The 20,356-nt window shown below is 36.8% G+C and overlaps 1 protein-coding gene across 1 annotated transcript; it reads right to left on the reverse strand.

Moving 5' to 3' along the window:
- Positions 1-368: 368 nt before the first annotated feature.
- Positions 369-20,000, reverse strand: LOC108423626 (solute carrier family 13 member 5-like). Its single transcript, XM_037531439.1, has 14 exons — positions 19,956-20,000; positions 18,953-19,044; positions 14,447-14,555; positions 11,206-11,334; positions 10,980-11,116; positions 9,802-10,010; positions 8,750-8,930; positions 8,521-8,643; positions 6,774-6,983; positions 5,484-5,590; positions 3,107-3,225; positions 2,636-2,797; positions 1,350-1,487; positions 369-676 (listed from the first exon to the last, which is right to left on the reverse strand). Exons 3-14 carry the CDS (start codon positions 14,546-14,548, stop codon positions 518-520), a joined length of 1,776 nt encoding a protein of 591 aa, XP_037387336.1. The 5' UTR covers positions 14,549-14,555; positions 18,953-19,044; positions 19,956-20,000; the 3' UTR covers positions 369-517.
- Positions 20,001-20,356: the final 356 nt, after the last annotated feature.

The raw sequence follows: 20,356 nt of genomic DNA on the forward strand, positions 1-20,356 counted from the left end.
GCATAACTCTTACTGGTATAAGAAAATACAAATCTAGAATTTAAAAGGTGTTGAGCAGTGTGTACACAGAATCATATGATACGTTTTACTACATATTTATGTATTTATCTTTTGCATCTGTATGGTATGTAGATTAGGACAGACAAGAATTCTCTAAATGCTTCCCTCAATAGAAAACTCATTGATTCAAAACACACTTATAATAGAAGTCAATGGGAAGGTGATTCATCCCCAGTGCAACTGCAGATGAAGCAGACAGAATGATCAGATTAGGCTGGGAAATGTAAGAGTATGTCTTTAACTATAAAAGAAAAAGATAAGTGATTTCAGTCTCTTATCAGACTGAGCAGATAAAGGTAGACAGCAAACCTGACCAGATATATGTCCCTCACTTGAATATGAATAATACTGCTCCATGGCTGGTTGCGGCTTATAAAAATGATATGGTTCCTCATTTTGTCTCTGGCTTTGTTAAACTGTACTAACTGTTTTGTCCTCTTTCATTCTTCTCCTGCACTCAGGGAGTAGTTGCTGAAAACATTGAATGGGTAGGGGTGGTAGTGACATTGGCCCATGGGGGAATCTCCTTCAGGTTGAATATAGCAGTGCCCCAAGTGTGAACAGCAAGGTTAGTGCAGAGGATCCCTAGCAGGTTCAGCACAAAGCCAGGCTTTACCTGTAATAAAGTCACAGCCATGAGTCCATGTCATACAAGCCACTGAACTAAAATGAAGTACAGGATGATATATTGTATATACTAGTATTACATTATACTGGAATTCTTGGTATTGATAGATAACATATAATATTCATACATATATGAATATATGAACATTTGTCGGAGCAAAACCTCGTACCTCCAAAATTGTAACTTTATAGGATAAAGAAAAAAACGGCTTTACTTTTAGTGTAAGTCAATGGAAGAAGACATTTTTTCAAGTCAATTTGAGACATTTGTTTTGATCCATTTCTTTTGTCCATTCATCATGAAATTTACAGCAGGCAACAGGCATTTGCAAATTACATCAAAACCAAAAACGTCAAAAATGGAGATACAAGATTTTATTCCAACAACAGCAATATATATATATATATATATATAGTCTGCTTTCTGCAAATGTGTTTTCTGTCTGGTTAACATAACATGTCATGAATAATATAACATGATATGTAAAGAAAAGCAGAACAGAATAAAACAGTTCTTTTGGCATAGAGTACCAGTCCTCAGGAAGTGTGGGTGCAAACTTGAACATCTTCAGATATTGTGATATATTTGAAAAATAACATGATATTTAATCAATACAACATTATGTTCCCAATATAAGACAGAGAAAAGAGTGAGGCCTCACCATCTCTATGATTTTGAGGTTGGCGTAGGTGAATGTAATGGCATTGGGGGGAGTGGCCACTGGGAGCATGAAAGCAAGGGATGAGGAGATGGTGGTCGGGAGCATTATGTACAATGGGTGCAGACCAACAGCGCTGGTCTGGTAAAGCAACATGAGCAGAAAACATCAAAAACATATGAATGATGAGCCAGAATGATAGTGTAGCTTATTACACTCCAGCCTCCATTTCTATTTTGTTAACATCTTTAAGACTGATCTGTGTAAACAACATCTGTTAAAATTAGCTGCCCCATATTGCATTTCATTCAAAAACACATCTAAGCTTAATTATATGAAGCAAAATGTTTTGGTTGACGTTTGAAACTTCAGCCACTTTTTTTCTGATATCTTGATCTTTTGTAAGGCTGCATTTCTTTCAGCCAGGAGCAGCATGACAGGCCATACTATTTTACACTGAATGCGTGGATATGCATTTGTACATTCTTTGGTACAACCATGATTAATTCATAATTAATTAAACAGGCTGTTTTTGCAGCTTAGTTTCCATATTTGGGCTGTACCATTCACTGTAAAGTGTGTGGAATGTTTTGAAACTAACAATGTTCACATAGTACATAAAATACATATTTAAAAAAGTGAAAAAAATCTGGTTTTCCATGATAACATCCCTTAATTATGCCATGTGCACCGTTGAGCCTAATATGCTGTTGGTTCTGTGTGCCAGATCTGCCCCTCCACAGAATGGCACATCAACACATCAAACTCTTCCTCATGTTCTTCAAAGCATTCCCAGTGCAGTGTGGCAGGGCAAATTATCGTGCTGATTAACAAATAGCACTGCCATAAAGGGGTGAACTTGGTCTGCAATGCTTGCATGCCCATTGTTTCTGATAATGGACAAGGATAAGCATGTACACACTGACTAGGCTGTTTGGACCAGTAGGGATGGCCTTTGTTGTCCGACCCCCGATCACTAGTGCATGGTTTGTACCTCTTTGGGCCACTGTTGGTAGGTAGGCCTTGCTGGTTCAGAGATGCTGCAACCCAGTTGTCTGGCCATAATAATTATCTACCTTGACAAAGTTGCTCAGTTGTTCATGTCTCACAGTTTCTCTCACATCCAGCACATCAACTACAAGAGCCAACTGTCTGCTTACTGTCTAACAATAAGCCTTGACACTGTTGTCAATGTTATTGGCTTCATCTGTGAGTGGCAATGTTTTGCCTCATCTTTGTAGACAAACCTGCTAAACAATCTTTTTCATGTTAAAAAACATGAATCTTACCATAGAGGCCAAAACAGGCAGCAAGACGGTGCTGATTACTGCATTGTTGCAGATTTCAGTGAGCATCGCAATCACAAAGCAGAGAAGGAAAGAGAGGGCAACTGGTGGGATATTCTTCAGGGACTCCAGAGTTTTCCCAAGCCACAAAGACAGCCCAGATACCTAGGCAAACAGACAGCCAGACACAAAAAGAACATTAAGTAACATTGGTAAGTGTAATTTCATCTTTTGATGTTTCAGCTTTATGTATTTGGATTCAATTACACAAGTATGACATTGCTGATCTTGGTGTTTGACTTGTTAACTGTATCAGTTTCCCCAAGTGTGTAATTCTGTCTACTGCTGTTAACACTGTTATAACAGCTGCTCTGTGAATTGTTGTTGACTGTGCTGCTATATTGCATATACTGAGGGATTGTACAACAACTGAATAAACAGATCATTGACTGTCATTGACAGGTTTGTGCATACCTCACAGCCTCTAGCCAGCGCAAAGGCTCCTCCTAGCAGCAGCATGATGTTCCAGGGCAACTTCCTCTGCACCAGCTCCCAGTGCAGCAGGGTTGGTGGAGCCTTCCATTTCCTCCTACCTGTCAATGAAAGAGTACACTATTCTCATTATATCTGACTGAGCAAAGGATAGCATCAGATTTTCCATCAGATTCGTTTACCATACTGTCCTAAAACTCAAGCCTTGCTGTTTAGTGCAGTTTTCATTTCTCCTTGTTGAAATTGCTTTAATATTAAATGTGTGTAGCTTGCATGGTTATAAGGTTGCAAGCTATTTTCAGCAGATGAAAACTAGGGAACTGTGCAATTGACCAACAAGTAAATGTACCACCAATTTGTATCTGTATCTGTTTAGAATGCTTTAGAATACATATGTTCCATGTCAGTAAGAACATGTGCATTCTAATTTGGTTCATATTTGGTTGCAGCCTACATAATACAAATACAGTCATGCAAAATTTGAACTGTTAAGCTATACATTTTAGTGATTTACTAAGTGAAAATAAGTTAAAACATCCTCTATCCACATACTGTATGGTATATTAAGCTACGGTTGGTTTTCTCTCGCATAAACACGCCAACTTTGTCCCACTGTTCCTGTATGAGCACATTATTTAATGTCATGCCAACTCATCGTTACTTACAAGATTTTAATTAGTACATTAGACCAAAATATGAACATTGATAATGATAAGCAAACTAATTTCAACATCTCAACACTGCTGCTCCTGTAAGACGAGTTTGTTTTTGAACACTGCAGCAGAAGCTGTTGTACTGATACAACTATCAGCAGCAAAATCTGTCTGTTTTAATTCTAAAATGTGGTGTCCTCATACGAGGCCATAGAGCATCAGGAGGAGCTGCTTTTGTCCAAGAATTGTTTGTGGTTGATTTGTTTTTTTGTTTGTTTTTTTCCATTTGTGAACAATTAAACCGCCCAGTAAGGCTGCCACTCAACCACTATGCCACATTAATTCTATTCAGTGGTGGACAGTAGTGAAGTAAATGTAATTTGTTACTGTACTTATTAAGTTATTTTTCCATGTATCTGTACTTTACTGAAGTATTTCCACTTTGGGCAACTTTTTACTTTCACTCCACTTCATTTTAAAGTCAAATATCTTACTTTTTACTCCACTACATTATGCGAAATCTTTTGTTCCTTTTAGCTTATGTGTGTATTAAAACATAACGTTAAAATGAAAGAAGTGTGAGGCAAGCGCACCAATCAGGGCACAGTGCGCACGTTTTGAGCTTGTTTTGGCCTGTTGAACATACTGACCCAGTGCAAGCACACGGTTCAATGTCTATACAATGTCTATTCAACATAAATGACGGAACTAAGCTAACTTTGTGTAAATAGAACACAATATACAAATATGTACACACATGCAGTCGTGACTGGCATGTATCTTTTTTCTGAATTTATACAAACACTTTCATTTTATACTAAATTTGTATTGGCTAGTTTATGTTTTTGAATATAGACATATGTAGAACATAGTAAAAGAAAACTCATTTGTGAATCTGTGTTTAAAGCAAGTTTTTATGAAATTTAAACTTGTAATGAAGTTGCAAATAAATTTTAAACTGAAACTTCACTTGTTTGCAAAAGGTTATTTCAGAGCCACTCGTTCCACCTGATGGAAACTGTTTGCCTTCAGTGTTTTGTGCTTATGATAATTTTAATTGACATCAGCGTCACTAATTAATGACATTATATTTAAAAAGATTCTCTACTGACATGAGTATTTTGACCTAAAATGCTACTGAAGCAAAAGTCTTGTTACAAAAACAGTAACAGGACATTAGAGTCATAATTAATCTTTTAGTACTTTTACTTAATTACATTTGAAGGCAAATGCTTTTTACTTTTATTCAAGTGGAGGTCTAAAGGGAGGACTTCTACTTTTACTGGAGTAATATTTTACTTTGGGTATCTCAAACTTTAACTCAAGTGGATGATTTATATACTCCGTCTACTTGTGTTTGTATTCCTGCTCACACAACTGCTGGAATAAGAGCATTTTTATCTTATTTCTGCTGAGGAGGCAACCCTACTGCCAAGAAATACAGCTATAAAGCTTTACAAGTACTACATGTGTTTAAACGTGTTTAACTGTTTAATGACGTGGCCAAGTGTCAGTTGCTGTAAGGTTCAAGATAGAAGATTCTTGGCAAAATTCAAAATATCTAGTCACACTATTTATGACTAGACCTTAATTTATGGCCAACTGAGTTTGGCAAGGATTACTCATTTCTAATAACATTAAAAAACCTGTCTGACTGAAACGTTGAGTAAAGTTTTATAGGAAAGTTACAGAGAAGCAGCACATACCACTTATGTCTAAAGAACCAGAACGCCAACATGAGCACTCAATTTTGGAGGGGATGACGAAGAACAGCAGGCAGATAAAAATGGAGACTGTGGTGTCTGTAACAAATCTAAAACAAAAGCCAAAACACTGGTAATTACCCACATCTAAAATGCAAAAGCTAAACTTCTCATCATCAGTATACAAAGTATCGACTGAACAAATTGATCTTCAGTAAATGAGTTCTCCATGAAATAAAAGTTTCTTATTATCATGTTTAAGGCAGCTCTTATCTTGTCAGTGAATCTTGTGATCTGGGACTGTTGTCAAATGACAAACACAGAGTAAATTTAAAAATGGGAATAATTTGTCATATGAATAACTTATGCAGTTATCACTTATACAGTGCAGATTTAAATATTACAAACCAACCAGCTGACTGTATTTTTAAAAGTTTTATTCAGTATGTTATGTTTTTCTGAGAACAACAAGCTATTAAATTACACATAATAAAATATGAATTAGTTATCTATTTAACTATTTATAAGTTTGGAGATCTGGAGATCTGGAGAAGAACATTTTGTAACATTGTTTGTGCTTCGAAACTCTTCCCCAAGAGGATGAATCTGAGAACTATGTCAAAAACTGGTGAAAAATGTGTCTTCTGAGAACATGAGTGATTTATCTATTTTTATCATATCTTCATCAGCATAATGTTGACTTTGCATCTGAGGCCTAAACATCAAGCCGAACCTTGGTTGGGATAGTGTAGTGGTTAACACCTCTGCCTCCTACACTGTGGACTGGGGTTCAATCCTCACCCGGGCAAAACACCCTACACTATACCAATAAGAGTCCTTGGGCAAGACTCCTAACACCGCCTTGGCCTACCTATGTAAAATGTTCAAATTGTAAGTCGCTCTGGATAAGAGCGTCAGCCAAATGCCGTAAATGTAAACCTCCCCTTGCAGGCTGTGTATGTGACATTAATACATAAAGAGATAATACATGGTCCAAAAAACTTTTCTGTTCTCCATTCTGAGCACATCTAAAAATTTTGCTTCCAGCAAATTATTTGTGTGCTGTGAAGTTAGAATACTAATATCACATTAGATTTATTTTACACATGTTCCTGCACCCAAATATTACTGCAACTTTGGTATAATGTAATAATGAAAACATCATTTGAACAACAGTGTATAACCACTGCTCATAATATATTGGGGTCCATGACTGAATATGCTGATCAATTGCCCTTGTTTACTGAAGAACCATGGCTGATGGAATATGTGTGGTTTGTGGTGTGAACTCACGTTTTCTCCTGGTTGAAGAGCAGTGAGGCCCAGCCGGTGGAGAATCCAGGCTCGCGCGTAAACCACAGTAGCACAAGCAGCAAAAAGAGCACCAAGACACAACACTCAGCAAAGTTCATTCTGCCCAGCTTCCTGTACTCACTCTTCATCACTGCATACACCTTCCTCTCACTGGGGCTCACCTTTCTGCAGCTGAATGTTTTCTTAACACTGGAGAGAGAAGACACTTGTACATAGTAGTTGTACATAACAGAAAAACTACAGTTACACAGTTAATTGTGCAAACATTTCATAACAAATGGAGCAATGAAAATTACTGTTACAAAATTACTTTTGAAATTAAAAATATTGTCACATTAACTTCCATAACATTATGACCACCTCCTTGTTTTTACGCTTACTGTCCATTTTATCAGCTCCACTTACTATATAGAGGCACTGTTGTGTCTGATCCACTCAGACCAGTGCAACACACACTAACACACCACCACCACACCAGTGTTACTGCAGTGCTGAGAATGATCCACTACACAAATAGCACCTGCTTTGTGAGGGTCCATGGGGGTCCTGACCACTGAAGAACTGGGTAAAAGGGGGCTAATAAAGTATGCAGAGAAACAGATGGACAACAGTCTGTAATTGTAGAACTACAAAGTGCACCTATATAGTAAGAGGAGCTGATAAAATGGACAATGAGCATAGAAACAAGGAGGTGGGCATAATGTTATGTCTGGTCGGTGTCTATCACTGCTGTGGTAACAATACCTTTTCTCTTGGGGAAGAATATACTTACTTAACATTTAATGCAAGTTATTGTAATGAGATTTTATTTTGGTCCATGCATCATAAATATCCAAAGAAAGTAAAGAGAAACAGGTCTTTACAAATGGAAGAAAACATAAAAATGATCTGATGAATGCCCTCAGTATGTCTGGTACATATTGCAGCAATAAATGTACTTAACAAGACCATATGAGATAAAGCAATTTCTCAGGAAATACATTGTTCACCTAGTTCCATGTAATGAAAGAAATAGTTTAAAAAATCTAGTTTGCACTGTTTTCTTTAAGCCACAGATGTTATCATTAAAGACATGTTTGCTGTCTGAAGGTTGTTTCTTTAGTTTTGCACTGAAGCCAAGAGGCTATTATAGTTAATAAGTAGCCTAACAGAAGTTTATAAGCCAATAAACAATATATACTCTTATATAAACTTGACTATGTGGTTTCTGACATTGTATGGCATACTATTCATATCTACAAAAATGGAGAGAAGTATATTGCTTTCCTGAAACAGTAGTATAGTTTCTAGTCATTTTGAAGCTGGACTTTCATCTATAATATGTGTGTTATTATTTATTTATTTAAGTTTGCGTGATGATAATTGGCGACTGTGGGCTTCCATTACCTGTTAGCTACATTCGTTTCTAGTGAAAAACTATATAAGCAAATGTCAGACACTTGTCTTTGCTGACTGGAAAATTCCTATTATCTTCCTACTTTTCCTGAAAGCCTTTAAGCTCTGGTAGCAGTGGTGCACTTCTGCTATAAACTCATAACCAAAAGGTTCAGCTAAAGAGTTCCCATAAAATCAATTACTTTATATTGCATGTGCAATCACAAATAATGGCCATGCCAAACAAGCAACAGGCTTAAAACTAATTTTTAAATATTTCATTGAAATATGCTAAAGATGATGTGACACACTAGATGAACTCATGCACAGTATGTGCTGCCTTTTGACTTACTTGAAGCCAATGTACATGAACTGCAGCCACAGCCAAGACACAGCCAGCATCAGCACCATGTTGGGGAAGGAGAATATAAACCAGCTGGTATAGTTGATCACGTCTCCATTTCCAGGAAACAGTCTGCATTGAAATTGGATTGGAAATTATGTACACATTTGAACATTTTTTCATCTGCATCAAATTTTTCAGTGTACCATCACTGGAACGTCTGATAAAGAGCTATTACTTTTCCATCTGGCCTTTGAGGATGAGGTTGGAAATGGAACCGGTTAGGGTGGCTGTGCCTCCAATGCTGGCAGAGTAGCATACACATAAGCTCATTCCTTTACTGAGTGTCTGATACTTCTGATTGTGCTTCAGCCTCCTCTGCTCAGTGCTGAAGCATCCTTCAGGGTTCTGCTCCTCCACTATAGAGAAAAGATCTGGTGCTAGTCATCCGATTCTCCATTATACCATTATATAATGACATTAGCTTTTACCGTCTCTAGACTTTTATCACTTTAAGACTAATACATATAAATCGCCAAGCAATGTCCTAATTTCTGTTCTACGTACATTGTGCCTCATTCAAAAAAGCAAAAATCATGATGAAACACCATTTATAACTTCAGTGTGAATGGACACAGCTAAACTGCTGTAGGCTGAGTAGGTGGAGATATAAACACATTGGATTTCATGACATAACAAAATCAGTGAATTCAAAAGAAGCTGTTTTTGCAGCTTCATTTCCATGTATGGACTAGAAAGCCGTACACGCAACATCAAGCTGAAGACACTTTGATTTTTCATAATATGGGCCTTTTAAATACTGTCTCAACAATCAATAGTGATGTCATGTCTCAGTTACTGATTTCAAAGTTTTTCTGATATGATTCAACTAATCTTTATTTAGTCTATACCTTTTTCTATAAAGTTATTGTAAATAATGCTTCTCCTTTAGATATTCCTGTTTATCTTTTCTAGTGATACAGGTTGGTTTAGGTTCAGGTTTTGGGTTAAGATTAAGGTGAAGGATTAGAGACAATATTAGGTTTTAGATTAGAGAAAAGTTAAGATGAATTTAAAAGATGTTTAGTGGACTGGGGGTTCAGTAAGCATTTACAAAACAGCTTTTCTTATGGTTTGTATGTTATTGTACAACCTTGCATTGCTGCATTTGAATTATCCAAAAAAGTAGAAAACCAGCTGCCGTGCTCAAACAATACAGCTAATACATGTACTCGGTTTTGATACGAGAATACTTGGGATTTCAACTGTTGTGTCCCTCCATTCACATACCAGTATCCTCAGTGCTGTGTTTGGTCTCTGTGATGTGTAAAGCCCGACTGTCTCTCTTCTTCTGCAGCTCATGCTCCTCAGCCTCGAACTCACTCTCTCTGAGGTGTTCCAGCACAGAGTGGACGATAGGCAGCATCAATGCTGTGGAGGCCACTGTACTGATCCACATGGATAGGAAGGCAGTAATGCTCATGAACCCCACCATTAGCCTGAGAGAGAGAGAGAGCGAGAGAAAGAGAGAGGAAGAGAGAGAGAGAGAGAGAGAGAGAGAGAGAGAGAGAGGGAGAGAGAGAGAGAGAGAGGGAGAGAGAGAGGGAGAGAGGGAGAGAGAGGTAGTACTGTGCAGTCTTAGGCACCTCAAAACATATGATTAGAATATTAGCAAGTTTCTTTGCACATGTTCAGTGCAAACTAACATAAATACAGTACAAAGAAACATGAGTGTACCTGGTGTTCAAAACAAAGTTTGGTCCCAGATTTCTCCTGGACACCAACAGCCATTGCATAGCTTCATTAAACTAAGCTCCGCCACCAAAATGCCTGATTAAATTTAAGTGTAAATTAGCCAAACCAGATATTGGATGACAACATAATACTGGGCTGCTGCAAAGGGAGGTTTGGAAATGATAAATGGACCAATACAAATGGTCCAAATTACTTGGCAATATATCTTGTTACTTTAACTTCCATTACACGTTAAGAAGGTTTTTTCCTTCTTTTGTGAAGTTATCATTTTGGAGAGGTTTTTGTCAGACAGCAACAATTTGTAAAATGAATTATAAGCATTAATGCATTGATATTTATTGATGCAGTATTTGTTTTATTATATTTAGTTTTTTTGGAACCAATATATGCTTACTGCCCAGTTAAATAGTGTCTTAAGACACTGGTACCTAAAACTTATTCACATTACTGTATGTCATGTTTAAAAAGGCCCAAATCTTAAAATTTTCCTTGCATTTTTCCTAATTCATTTTTATCTAATCTGATTTTTCAATTTATCTTTACCCCTCAGAAGATAAACAAGCTGTTTGTCCAATTTGAAGCAGCATTCAGAGCATCTTTGGTTTAGCTTTCCTTGCTTTGCTAAATTGAATGATAGAATGGTGCATGTCATGTTGTGTTCTATTGCTTAAACTAATCTAAGCTGCATTTGGTCATGTAGAAAAGGTTCTTACAGCATTGGCTTTACCCCCAGCAGCACAACTATCCTCAGGGCGAGGCGTTTATGGAGGTTCCAGTACTCCACAGCTATGGCCACTATCAGCCCACCAGTGCCCAGAATGTGAGCATCACCGGTGTACTGCAGACACACCTGCGGAGGAAGCACTGCATTAGTTACTGAGCTGGAGAGCCATGTGTACAAAACCAGGATTTGCTAGGTAAAGAGCTCAGTGTTCCTACCTGCTCAGACTTCATGATGCCCATCATGGGGAAGAGGATAAAAGGGAGCAGTGAAGTCACTGCCAACGGAACACATTCTGTGCACCAGTACAGAGCCATCAGGATGACCACAAAGCCACATTTAGCCTCCTGCAATTTAAAGTGTTAGAAGAGAGGTTCTTCAGATTGATGGAAAGGCCACTCAAGCTGGTTCCTGAAAAGACTCTGATTGTTCGATAAGGCCTCCTGGCTAAGTAATCTGCCAAAAGATACTAGACACAGAGTTGCAGGTTACAAGGCTGCAAGCTAATGTTAGCAAGAAATGTCAGTTTTAATAACTCTGAGACTGTGTGACCAATTCACAGAGCAATGGGAACTGTGGTTATTATTATGGTGACATGTCTTAGCCATAATTATGGATAAATCATTGAACATTTTCTTGCCTAATACATAAAAGAGGTTTAAATAGCATCTTCCACAAAGGCAAATGGTTCAAAAGGATCAGAAAGCCTAACATATTAAATGAGGCCTACTTGCCTTTGGCCTTATACAGACTCATGCCAGCATTCACCACTTAATAAAGATAAGATAAGATAAGATAAGATAAGATAAGATAAGATAAGATAAGATAAGATAAGATAAGATAAGATAAGATAAGATAAGGCTTTATTGTCATTCACATCACATGTGGTACATGAGGTGGAACAAAACATTGTACTCATGGTCCAGTCAATCCCCAAAGTGACAAACAATAAACAATAAATAGAAGGTGCATAAAGGGGAGGACAGATAACAGCAGCATGGACCACAGCAGTATGAGTATGAGGTAGGTGTGAGTATGAATGGAACAACACTGCAGACAGTTGAGTAAATTTCCATGGAGCAATTATTTTACAAAAGAGTAAATATGTAAATAAGCTAATACACTTCATATTCTCTATTATTTGAATATATTCTGCCCTCATTAACGTTAGAGCAGGTTGAACAGCTCAGCAGATTATTAACAGGCTAACACATTTCTCCAATATTAATCAGAGATGGGCTTTAATTTTTGGTCTTTACCGAAGTATTCACTTTGAAACTATATATTGTTGCCTGTTATGTTACCTGAATGTCAGTTATAAGTTTATAATATCCATGTTTAAGCTATTATTTAAAATGTCGTAAAATGTGAATAGTAACCACTGCTAGCTTGGCGCTAGCATAACAAATCCCTCAGCGGCTAGCACAAATTAGCACAATGCTAGCTCAATTCTACTCAAATTATGCCTCTGACTTCACTGCAACTACAACTTATATCCTTGCAGTGAACAAATTCAGATTTGTTTTTGTATCTTCTTATGGTTAAGGAGTTGTTGTTGCTGTCCAAAGAAAAACAAGCATCTCAAAATGCTTTACAGAAGAGGGCAAAAACATCATTACTTTCAATGCAAGTTAATGTAAAAAGATTTTATTATAAGCAATTTTGTAGAAGATAATGTAAAAAACAGCTCCTGAGCTCAAATTATGCAGAAAAGTAAAAATGGTCAAAAATACCTGATAACCTGTCAATTGAGACACAGTATACAGTATATCTCAAAAACAGGTTATCAGTATGAACTGATGCTAAATAAATAAATGAGGCTGGCTGAATTAATGAAAGTGATATTTACTCACATAGTCAATTACAGCTATGTTTCAAAATAAAGATAAAAGTTCAAGGAATCAACTGTGTTTTAGTGCAGAATATGTGGCCAACATCACCATCAAGTGTGGTGCAGCTTTAGTGCTGAAAATCTGTCAGCATGATTCAGTAAAATGCTAAAATGTTTTCAGCACTGAAAAACATTAAAAAACGATAACATGTTAAATAGCTAAAATGTCTGCTAAACAGTATTTGGCTTGTACAGTTTGTATTACTTTATGTGCTGTAGCTGATGTTTTAATAAACCGCTGATGTAGTAAACAGGGGTTTGTGATACATGCAGACAAACAGTAACTTTTGTTCGTGAAGCTGCAGATAAAGAACAGATACACTGGAAGGTTCATATACTATAAGACCTGTGCTTAGATTTGTGGTTCTAGAAATGAAACTGTTATATTATGTGGAGTTTTTTCAAACTTAAAAAGGGTACATCTTATTTACAGAGTGGCTCTTTCATTGAAAAGTTCTTCAGGGAGCTAAAGCTGTTCTTCTACTGCATCCATCCAAAGAAACTTCTTGAAACAGCTTCACTATTAGAAAAAATGTCTTTCATGTCTTGAAAAAATGTATTTTTATTCTCTTCCTTTTGTTGTTTTGGTTTTTAACATTTGACTATACTTACGTCTATACTTAAGACTATACTTATTTTATGTGCATGTTTTTGTGATGTATTTGAGATTTTTCTGTATATTTTATTTCTGTTGCACTTTGTGACTTTTCTCTGAAAAAATGCTACACAAATAAAAATACACTTACTTACATATTGATATTGCAGGGATGATATTGTGGCATCAAAAAGAATGAGAGAGATTAGACACTTTTTGCTCAAAATCTACAATTTTATGGTGTAAATAACACAGAATAAAATTTCCTGAACTGTCACTAGGGTGGTACCAATTTTTGTCATTGGTGTGGTACCATCAAGGTTACATCTTCAGGACCTTTAGCTAGGGAACACAATTGTACCATAATTCATTGCAGGTGTAATGTCTCCACACACCCCATCTTCATTCCAGGCTTTTTATTTAATTGTTCTGTTTTTAAACATTGGATTATGAAAATGTACAAATATATTCTTCTCCCTTGGGAAAAACATATTTAAGGTACTTATTTAATTGAACCGTAAAACCACTGTTGTTCCTTTGGTTCTCTTTCAATAAACATTTTTCTTAAATAACAATTTTTGATACCTGTGGTTCAACAGTGGTACCATGTAAATTGTTTGATGAATGAAAAATGAACCTGCACAGAACCTTTATTCCGACAGTAAAGATGCTATTTAAAATGTGCTTTTGGAAGTAGCTTATTAATACAAAAGCCATTTCTTAAGCTCCAGGAGAAAGTCTGGGGGACCAGCCATATTATCACATTGCACAGTGAATATTATCTGTGCATAAATGCAAATAAGACAGCTTAATACATGAATAAATGACTTGAATTGAGTGGAATAATAGCACTCTTAAAACTGCATGTATTACATTTCAGTTACTACTGCTGCTATGAAGCCTGCAGACACATGTTTCACCTATATACAATCCTCAGGACCAGATCTGCACACATGTACACACATATTCTTACCGAAGTGTTGACAGTGAGTGGTAGAGGCAGGAGCAGCAGAGGTGTCAGGAAAGCCACCAGAAAATTTCTATAAGCCCACAGTTGTCTCACAAAGTTTCCCATATTCCAGCTGCAGCAAGAGGAACAAGTACATGAGAAGGAGAATGACTTATAAGGGATATTTTTTATGAAATCAGAAGGTTTATGATGTGGCTGAGAGAAGATAAGGCAGAGGTGTGTAACACATGCAGAAATAATTAAACATTAACTTTCATTGTTCATAAAGCTGCAGATAAGGAAATGTAACATGTATTCTAAGGTGTGTTATTCTTTGTGAGACACTGCTTTGTGAGCACATTTTTATTCTGAAAATAAGGCAACACAAAAACTAATACTTTTAAAGCCTTCACATGGAGGTGCTTGAGAAGAGGTTGGGGGGATTGTGGTGTTTGGAAACAGATGGTGCCCTTGATTGTTGTGCTCATGTATTTAATGTGTTACAAAGATCAGATATTCAAAGGTATGATTTACTCTTAATAATTAACACTTGGGCTTAGAAGGGCTTCTTTATACTTTAAAAATTTGCAAAAATTGTTCTTTAAAAATGTCCATTGAAAGAGAACTAAAAGTGGTTCTTCTGTGGTATCATTCCAAAGAACCTGTTAGTTTGACAGTAGTGTTGCTGATATGTATCAGTATCAGTGCCAATACTGGCACTTACTGACAATATTGATATCAGTGATGGGGATACTGATACCTATGACTGATACAACGAAGCAATTTCTAAAGCGTGCATGTGCACCATTACACAGAACTTATCAACACATCAGCATGCAGGATGACAAGCACCAGTAAAAATGCTCATGGCAGATTCTGTAATGGCAGATTTTGGTGTTAAGAACACACCAACAGAGCTGCTTAAGTGAACGGGTGAGCCACTTCTTTCAGTAATCACTCATCTACTGATGCAGCATGAGTCAACAAAATGCACGTATGACACAAATTACTTTGGACACAAAACAACATTCAGCTCCATTTTTGAGCCAAAAAAGCAGCTGTGTGCAGCTGTTTTTAACTGTTTTGGTGAAAAAAGATATTTTAGATTTTTTTTAAAGTTATTAAACATGGTACTTATCATCTAATAATAAATAGTAAATGTATAGTAAATACATTATAAACAAAAATTAGTTTTCTTAAGCATCTAATAACTACAGTATAATCTAATAAGAAAATGTCAAGCTGAGTGTGTTTTATTTGTGAAACAGAACATCGATTTCACCACAATGCAATATTAAAATTGTATAAATATTAGGACCTACAGGTGAGTTAGGTCAGATAAAGTTATCAATATCTGCAAAGCTGCATCAAAACAATTGGCACCTAAGAAGCAGCAGATTGCTGCACAACCTTTTGCATGATGCATCTTCACTGCAAAACAGATCAACTTGTTACTGGTACCTTAAAGATTTTTCTGATATCATTTTGGGGTCATAGACGGAATAAGCTGTCAAGCCGGCATAAGATTTGCAAAAGCAGCGCCATTATCTGATATAGTTCTTCAGCTCATGGTAAAGTAGACCATATTCACTTGGTCACCGACAGTGTTGTGAAGTCATTATATGGAGTTCTGATGGATCAAACACAGAGTAAATCTTTAACTTTCAATCTAAATCTTTAGTCAATCATTCTACAACTTTAAAAGCAACCTTCGTGTTAAACTCACAGGCATATATTTCAAGTAGCTGAATAATCATAATCTAGAGATTCATTTGAGTTAGGCCTGTCTGGAAGGATTTAAAGCTCGTAAACTGTAGAAGTTGGACTACTGACCACTAAGGGGCGGCAGCACATTATTTCCAGCCTTGGCTTGATTCAACAGTAGCACATTTACAGACACAAATCTCATGAAAAGAACAATTGGATAAACAAAAATCACAAATAGTTAAATGTTTACAGATGAGGGAAAGCTTATGTTAAGACCTATAGGTAATGGTAACTAAAGAGAACAAAGAATATAGAGAAAAAATTAAATTAGCATGGCCATTTGGAAAAGAACCATGAAGTCTGTAAAGGCTTTCAGCCATACAAGTAATTTGATACTAGTAGTAATATCAGTATTACATCTCTGTAGTACCACTAGTATTACAACATTTGAACATTTATATTGTATTTCACACTAGGTCACCTTTAGTTTGGATTTCCTTAAGGGAAAAATCATGCACAAACTTCTATTGTCATATAACCATGAAAAATGTAACTTAATTATTATTTTCATTTTCATTATTTCATTTTCATGTAGAGAATAAATCTGATATTGAATACAACATTAAGAATAATGTTTTATAATTAATCAACCACATAATATTGCCAAAAGTATTCACTCATCTGCTTTCACATGCATATCAACTTGAGTGGCATCCCATTCTTTATCCATAGGGTTTAATATGATGTCAGCTCACCCTTTGCAGCTATAACAGTTTCAACTCTTCTGGGAAGGCTTTCCACAAGGTTTAGGAGTGTGTTAATGGGAATTTTTGACCATTCTTCCAGAAGCACATTTGTGAAGTCAGACACTAGTGTTGGACGTGAAGGTCTGGCTCGCAGTCTCTGCTCTAATTCATCCCATTGAGGTCAGGACTCTGTGCAGGCTAGTCAAGTTTTTCCACACTAAACTCGCTCATCCATGTCTTTATGGTCCTTGCTTTGTGCACTGGTGTGCAGTCATGTTGGAACAGGAAGGGGCTGTCCCCAAACTGTTCCCACAAAGTTGGGAGCATGAAATTGTCCAAAGTCTCTTGGTCTGCTGAAGCATTGAGTTTCTTTCACTGGATCTAAGGGGTTGAGCCCAACTTCTGAAAAACAACACCACACCATAATCCCCTTTACACCAATCTTTACACTTGGCACAATGCAGTCGGACAAGTACAGTTCTCCTGGCAACCGCCAAACCCAGACTTGTCCATCGGATTGCCAGACGGAGAAGTGTGTTTCGTCACTCCAGAGAACACGTCTCCACTGCATTGGACGCTTTGCAAAGCGCTTGGTGATGGAAAGCTTGGATGCAGCTGCTCGGCCATGGAAACCCATTCCATGAAGTTCATTTTACATGGCCTACCACTTCATGGCTGAGTTGCTGTTATTCCCAATCACTTCCACTTTGTTATAATACCATTGACAGTTGACAGTAGAATATTTAGTAGTGAGGAAATTTAATGACTGGACTTGTTGCACAGGTGCCATCCTACCTGTAGAAGCAGTCTGCAGGCCTAGGAGCTTTGTTTTATACACCTGTGGCCATGGAAGTGATTGGAACACCTGAATTCAAAGATTTGGATTATGCATTTGGCAACATAATGTATTTTCATATTCATGACTATTCCAAATTTGCATTTTGCAATGCTTCAGAAAGTCTTTTCCCTGTGGGAAATAGTGTCAAAAAGATTCATTAAAAAAACCCAAAACCTTCTCAAACTATCGTAAAGCAATGTCTCACATTAGGTATAACTACCAAATAACTACAAAATAGCTTAGATGTCCAGTTCCTATCACCACCACTGTGAACAATTCTTACTCTGTACATTTCTCTAGAACAAAACATTTCACATTAAACCTCTCTGAACAGCTATATTTACATATTAAACATTTAATTATGCAGAACATAAGAAAAATGGGGGAATTCATCTTTTAATTTTTCAGCTCAGAGCTCAGTTGTCCCTTTGTACGGAGTTAACTCAATATTTTTACTGGACTCTTTTTGTTTAAAATATATTAACCTCCTTCAGTGATATGACAAATTGTCTTTTACAGTATCTGCTGTCCATATAGTGAATCGCAGTTACACAGTTATGATTACAGTTTTATGCTCATAATCATCTGATGAAAGCTGCCTCTGTTTCTGTGCACTGTGTTAGTTTGCTGTTAGCCGTTGTCTGTTATCTTCACAACCAGCAATTAGTACTATGTACATTCCCCTTTTTCCTTTTAAATGAGGTCATAAAGACAGAGTCTATTGCCTTTTCTCTCTGCAGCTCCTCTGCAGATTATGATCAGGGGGCATTTGTGTCCATAAATGCAAGGCAACACATTTGCTAATCAACAGAACCATAACCAGAGTATTGAGAAAGAGCTCATCTTTCAAAACTGTGTATTGACTTAGAGATCCTAAAAGATCTGCTCATACTTTTGTATGAGTGTAACTGATTATCTACTCTTGCTCTAGAGGCAGCTAATATTTTTACATTGAGCTCATTTTAGAAGCAACAAATAAATTCAGTGTAAAAGAAGATGTCTAGCATCTCAGTAAACATGCTAATTAAGAATTAACCCTCCTTACCATATAATTGTATTCAATTTAAAAAGCCTCTGTCTGATATGTTCTACCTCTGGTTTTAATGCATCAAAAGTGGTGTAAATATGTTGTACCTGCAGTCAAACTGTGCATTTCACCACAATGGAGTATAAAAATGATAAATAAATGCTTTACACTTTCACACACTTTTCCGCACCCCTGAGTGACTCTTGTGTTACCTTTAAGCCAGTCTTTATCTTGGTCTTCCAAGTGCAAAGGTGAAAGCTGATGTGGATTTTCTTCCTTCAAGCAGATGTAGGTATTTCAACTGCTATGCACAGGTTTAAAGACAGTCCATTCGTTCCTTCATTCTAATACTATAACATGACACTAATAATTTTGTCTTAATGTGAATGCAACATGTGAAACCGGAGCAACACTAATCCTAGTTAAGCTGTAAATACATGAAGAATGAAGGAGAACCTCTTTTATGGAGGGATAAAGCACCTGAGACTGGTTCAGCAACTAAAACACAAACAACTCAAATTGATCAGCACTTTACGTAGTGTTTAATCCTGAAAGTGCAGTCTTGTCTGTTGTAGCATACAGACTAAACAAACCTATTCTGTGGTAGAAGATGTCCCTGTAAGCATGAGAACCACTCCTTCAGTTTTATCTGTTAACACTTATTCATTCATTAGCATTCATTTCTGTTCATTCAGTCGTAAAAAAGGAAAACATTAGATAATCACTTATTTAGCGTACATGTCCATCGCAAATTTATTTTAAGAATTGTTGTTTTGTTGATAAGCAATAAACATCATAAATATCTAAATCCTCTACAGGACAGAAGAGACATATGTCTGCATATATGACTCTGCACATTCCATGAACAACATGAACAACCGACTGTAATCCGCATCTGAGAAATCATAGCATTGCTTGAACGGCACATGTTTAGTGAGGATTACGCATAGCACTTTTGCTTCTGAACTGTGACTAAAGAAATGCGGTCACTCCCTTTTTCTTACTACACTACTTTGGGATGCTTAACGGTCACATGCAGCAAATTTGATAGCCTATTAGATTTTTTACATCTCAGTCAAACAGCAAGTCTGAGCTCAGATCAGCTTCAAGTGCATAAAGGCTAACAATGAACATGAGCTAATGAGTTAGCATGACTTAGCTAAGAACACATGCTAGTTTTCATCTGTAGGTTTTGAGTGATATAAATCTACTTACAGTTTCCAAATAGGCAGCAGTGACAGTTCTCAAGTGACATAAGACAATATTAATGCACTGTGGTCCAGCAGTTAAATTAGCAAATGTTTGCTAGAGATACAGCAGAGTTAACACAGATTCGTGCAAAATTGTATAGGCTAGCTTTGGCTATGATTGAGCCCATTCTGTACAAAAAGTGCCTTCATCAGTAAGTGCTATGTACACACACTGACAGCTCAACAGAGCTCTGTTAGCTGTCTGTGAGATGGAGTGAGTAAAATCTGATACATGTTTGAGCAACTCAAACATGACTAGACAGGGATGTGTTTGTCCAGTTTACCTCACTCTTAAAGGAGCAGTGTGTAATATTTAGTGGCATCTAGTGGTGAAGTTGCAGATTGTAACCAAGTGCCCCTCCTTCC

This window comes from Pygocentrus nattereri, chromosome 20 (assembly GCF_015220715.1).
Source record: "Pygocentrus nattereri isolate fPygNat1 chromosome 20, fPygNat1.pri, whole genome shotgun sequence".
Taxonomy (NCBI): domain Eukaryota; kingdom Metazoa; phylum Chordata; class Actinopteri; order Characiformes; family Serrasalmidae; genus Pygocentrus; species Pygocentrus nattereri.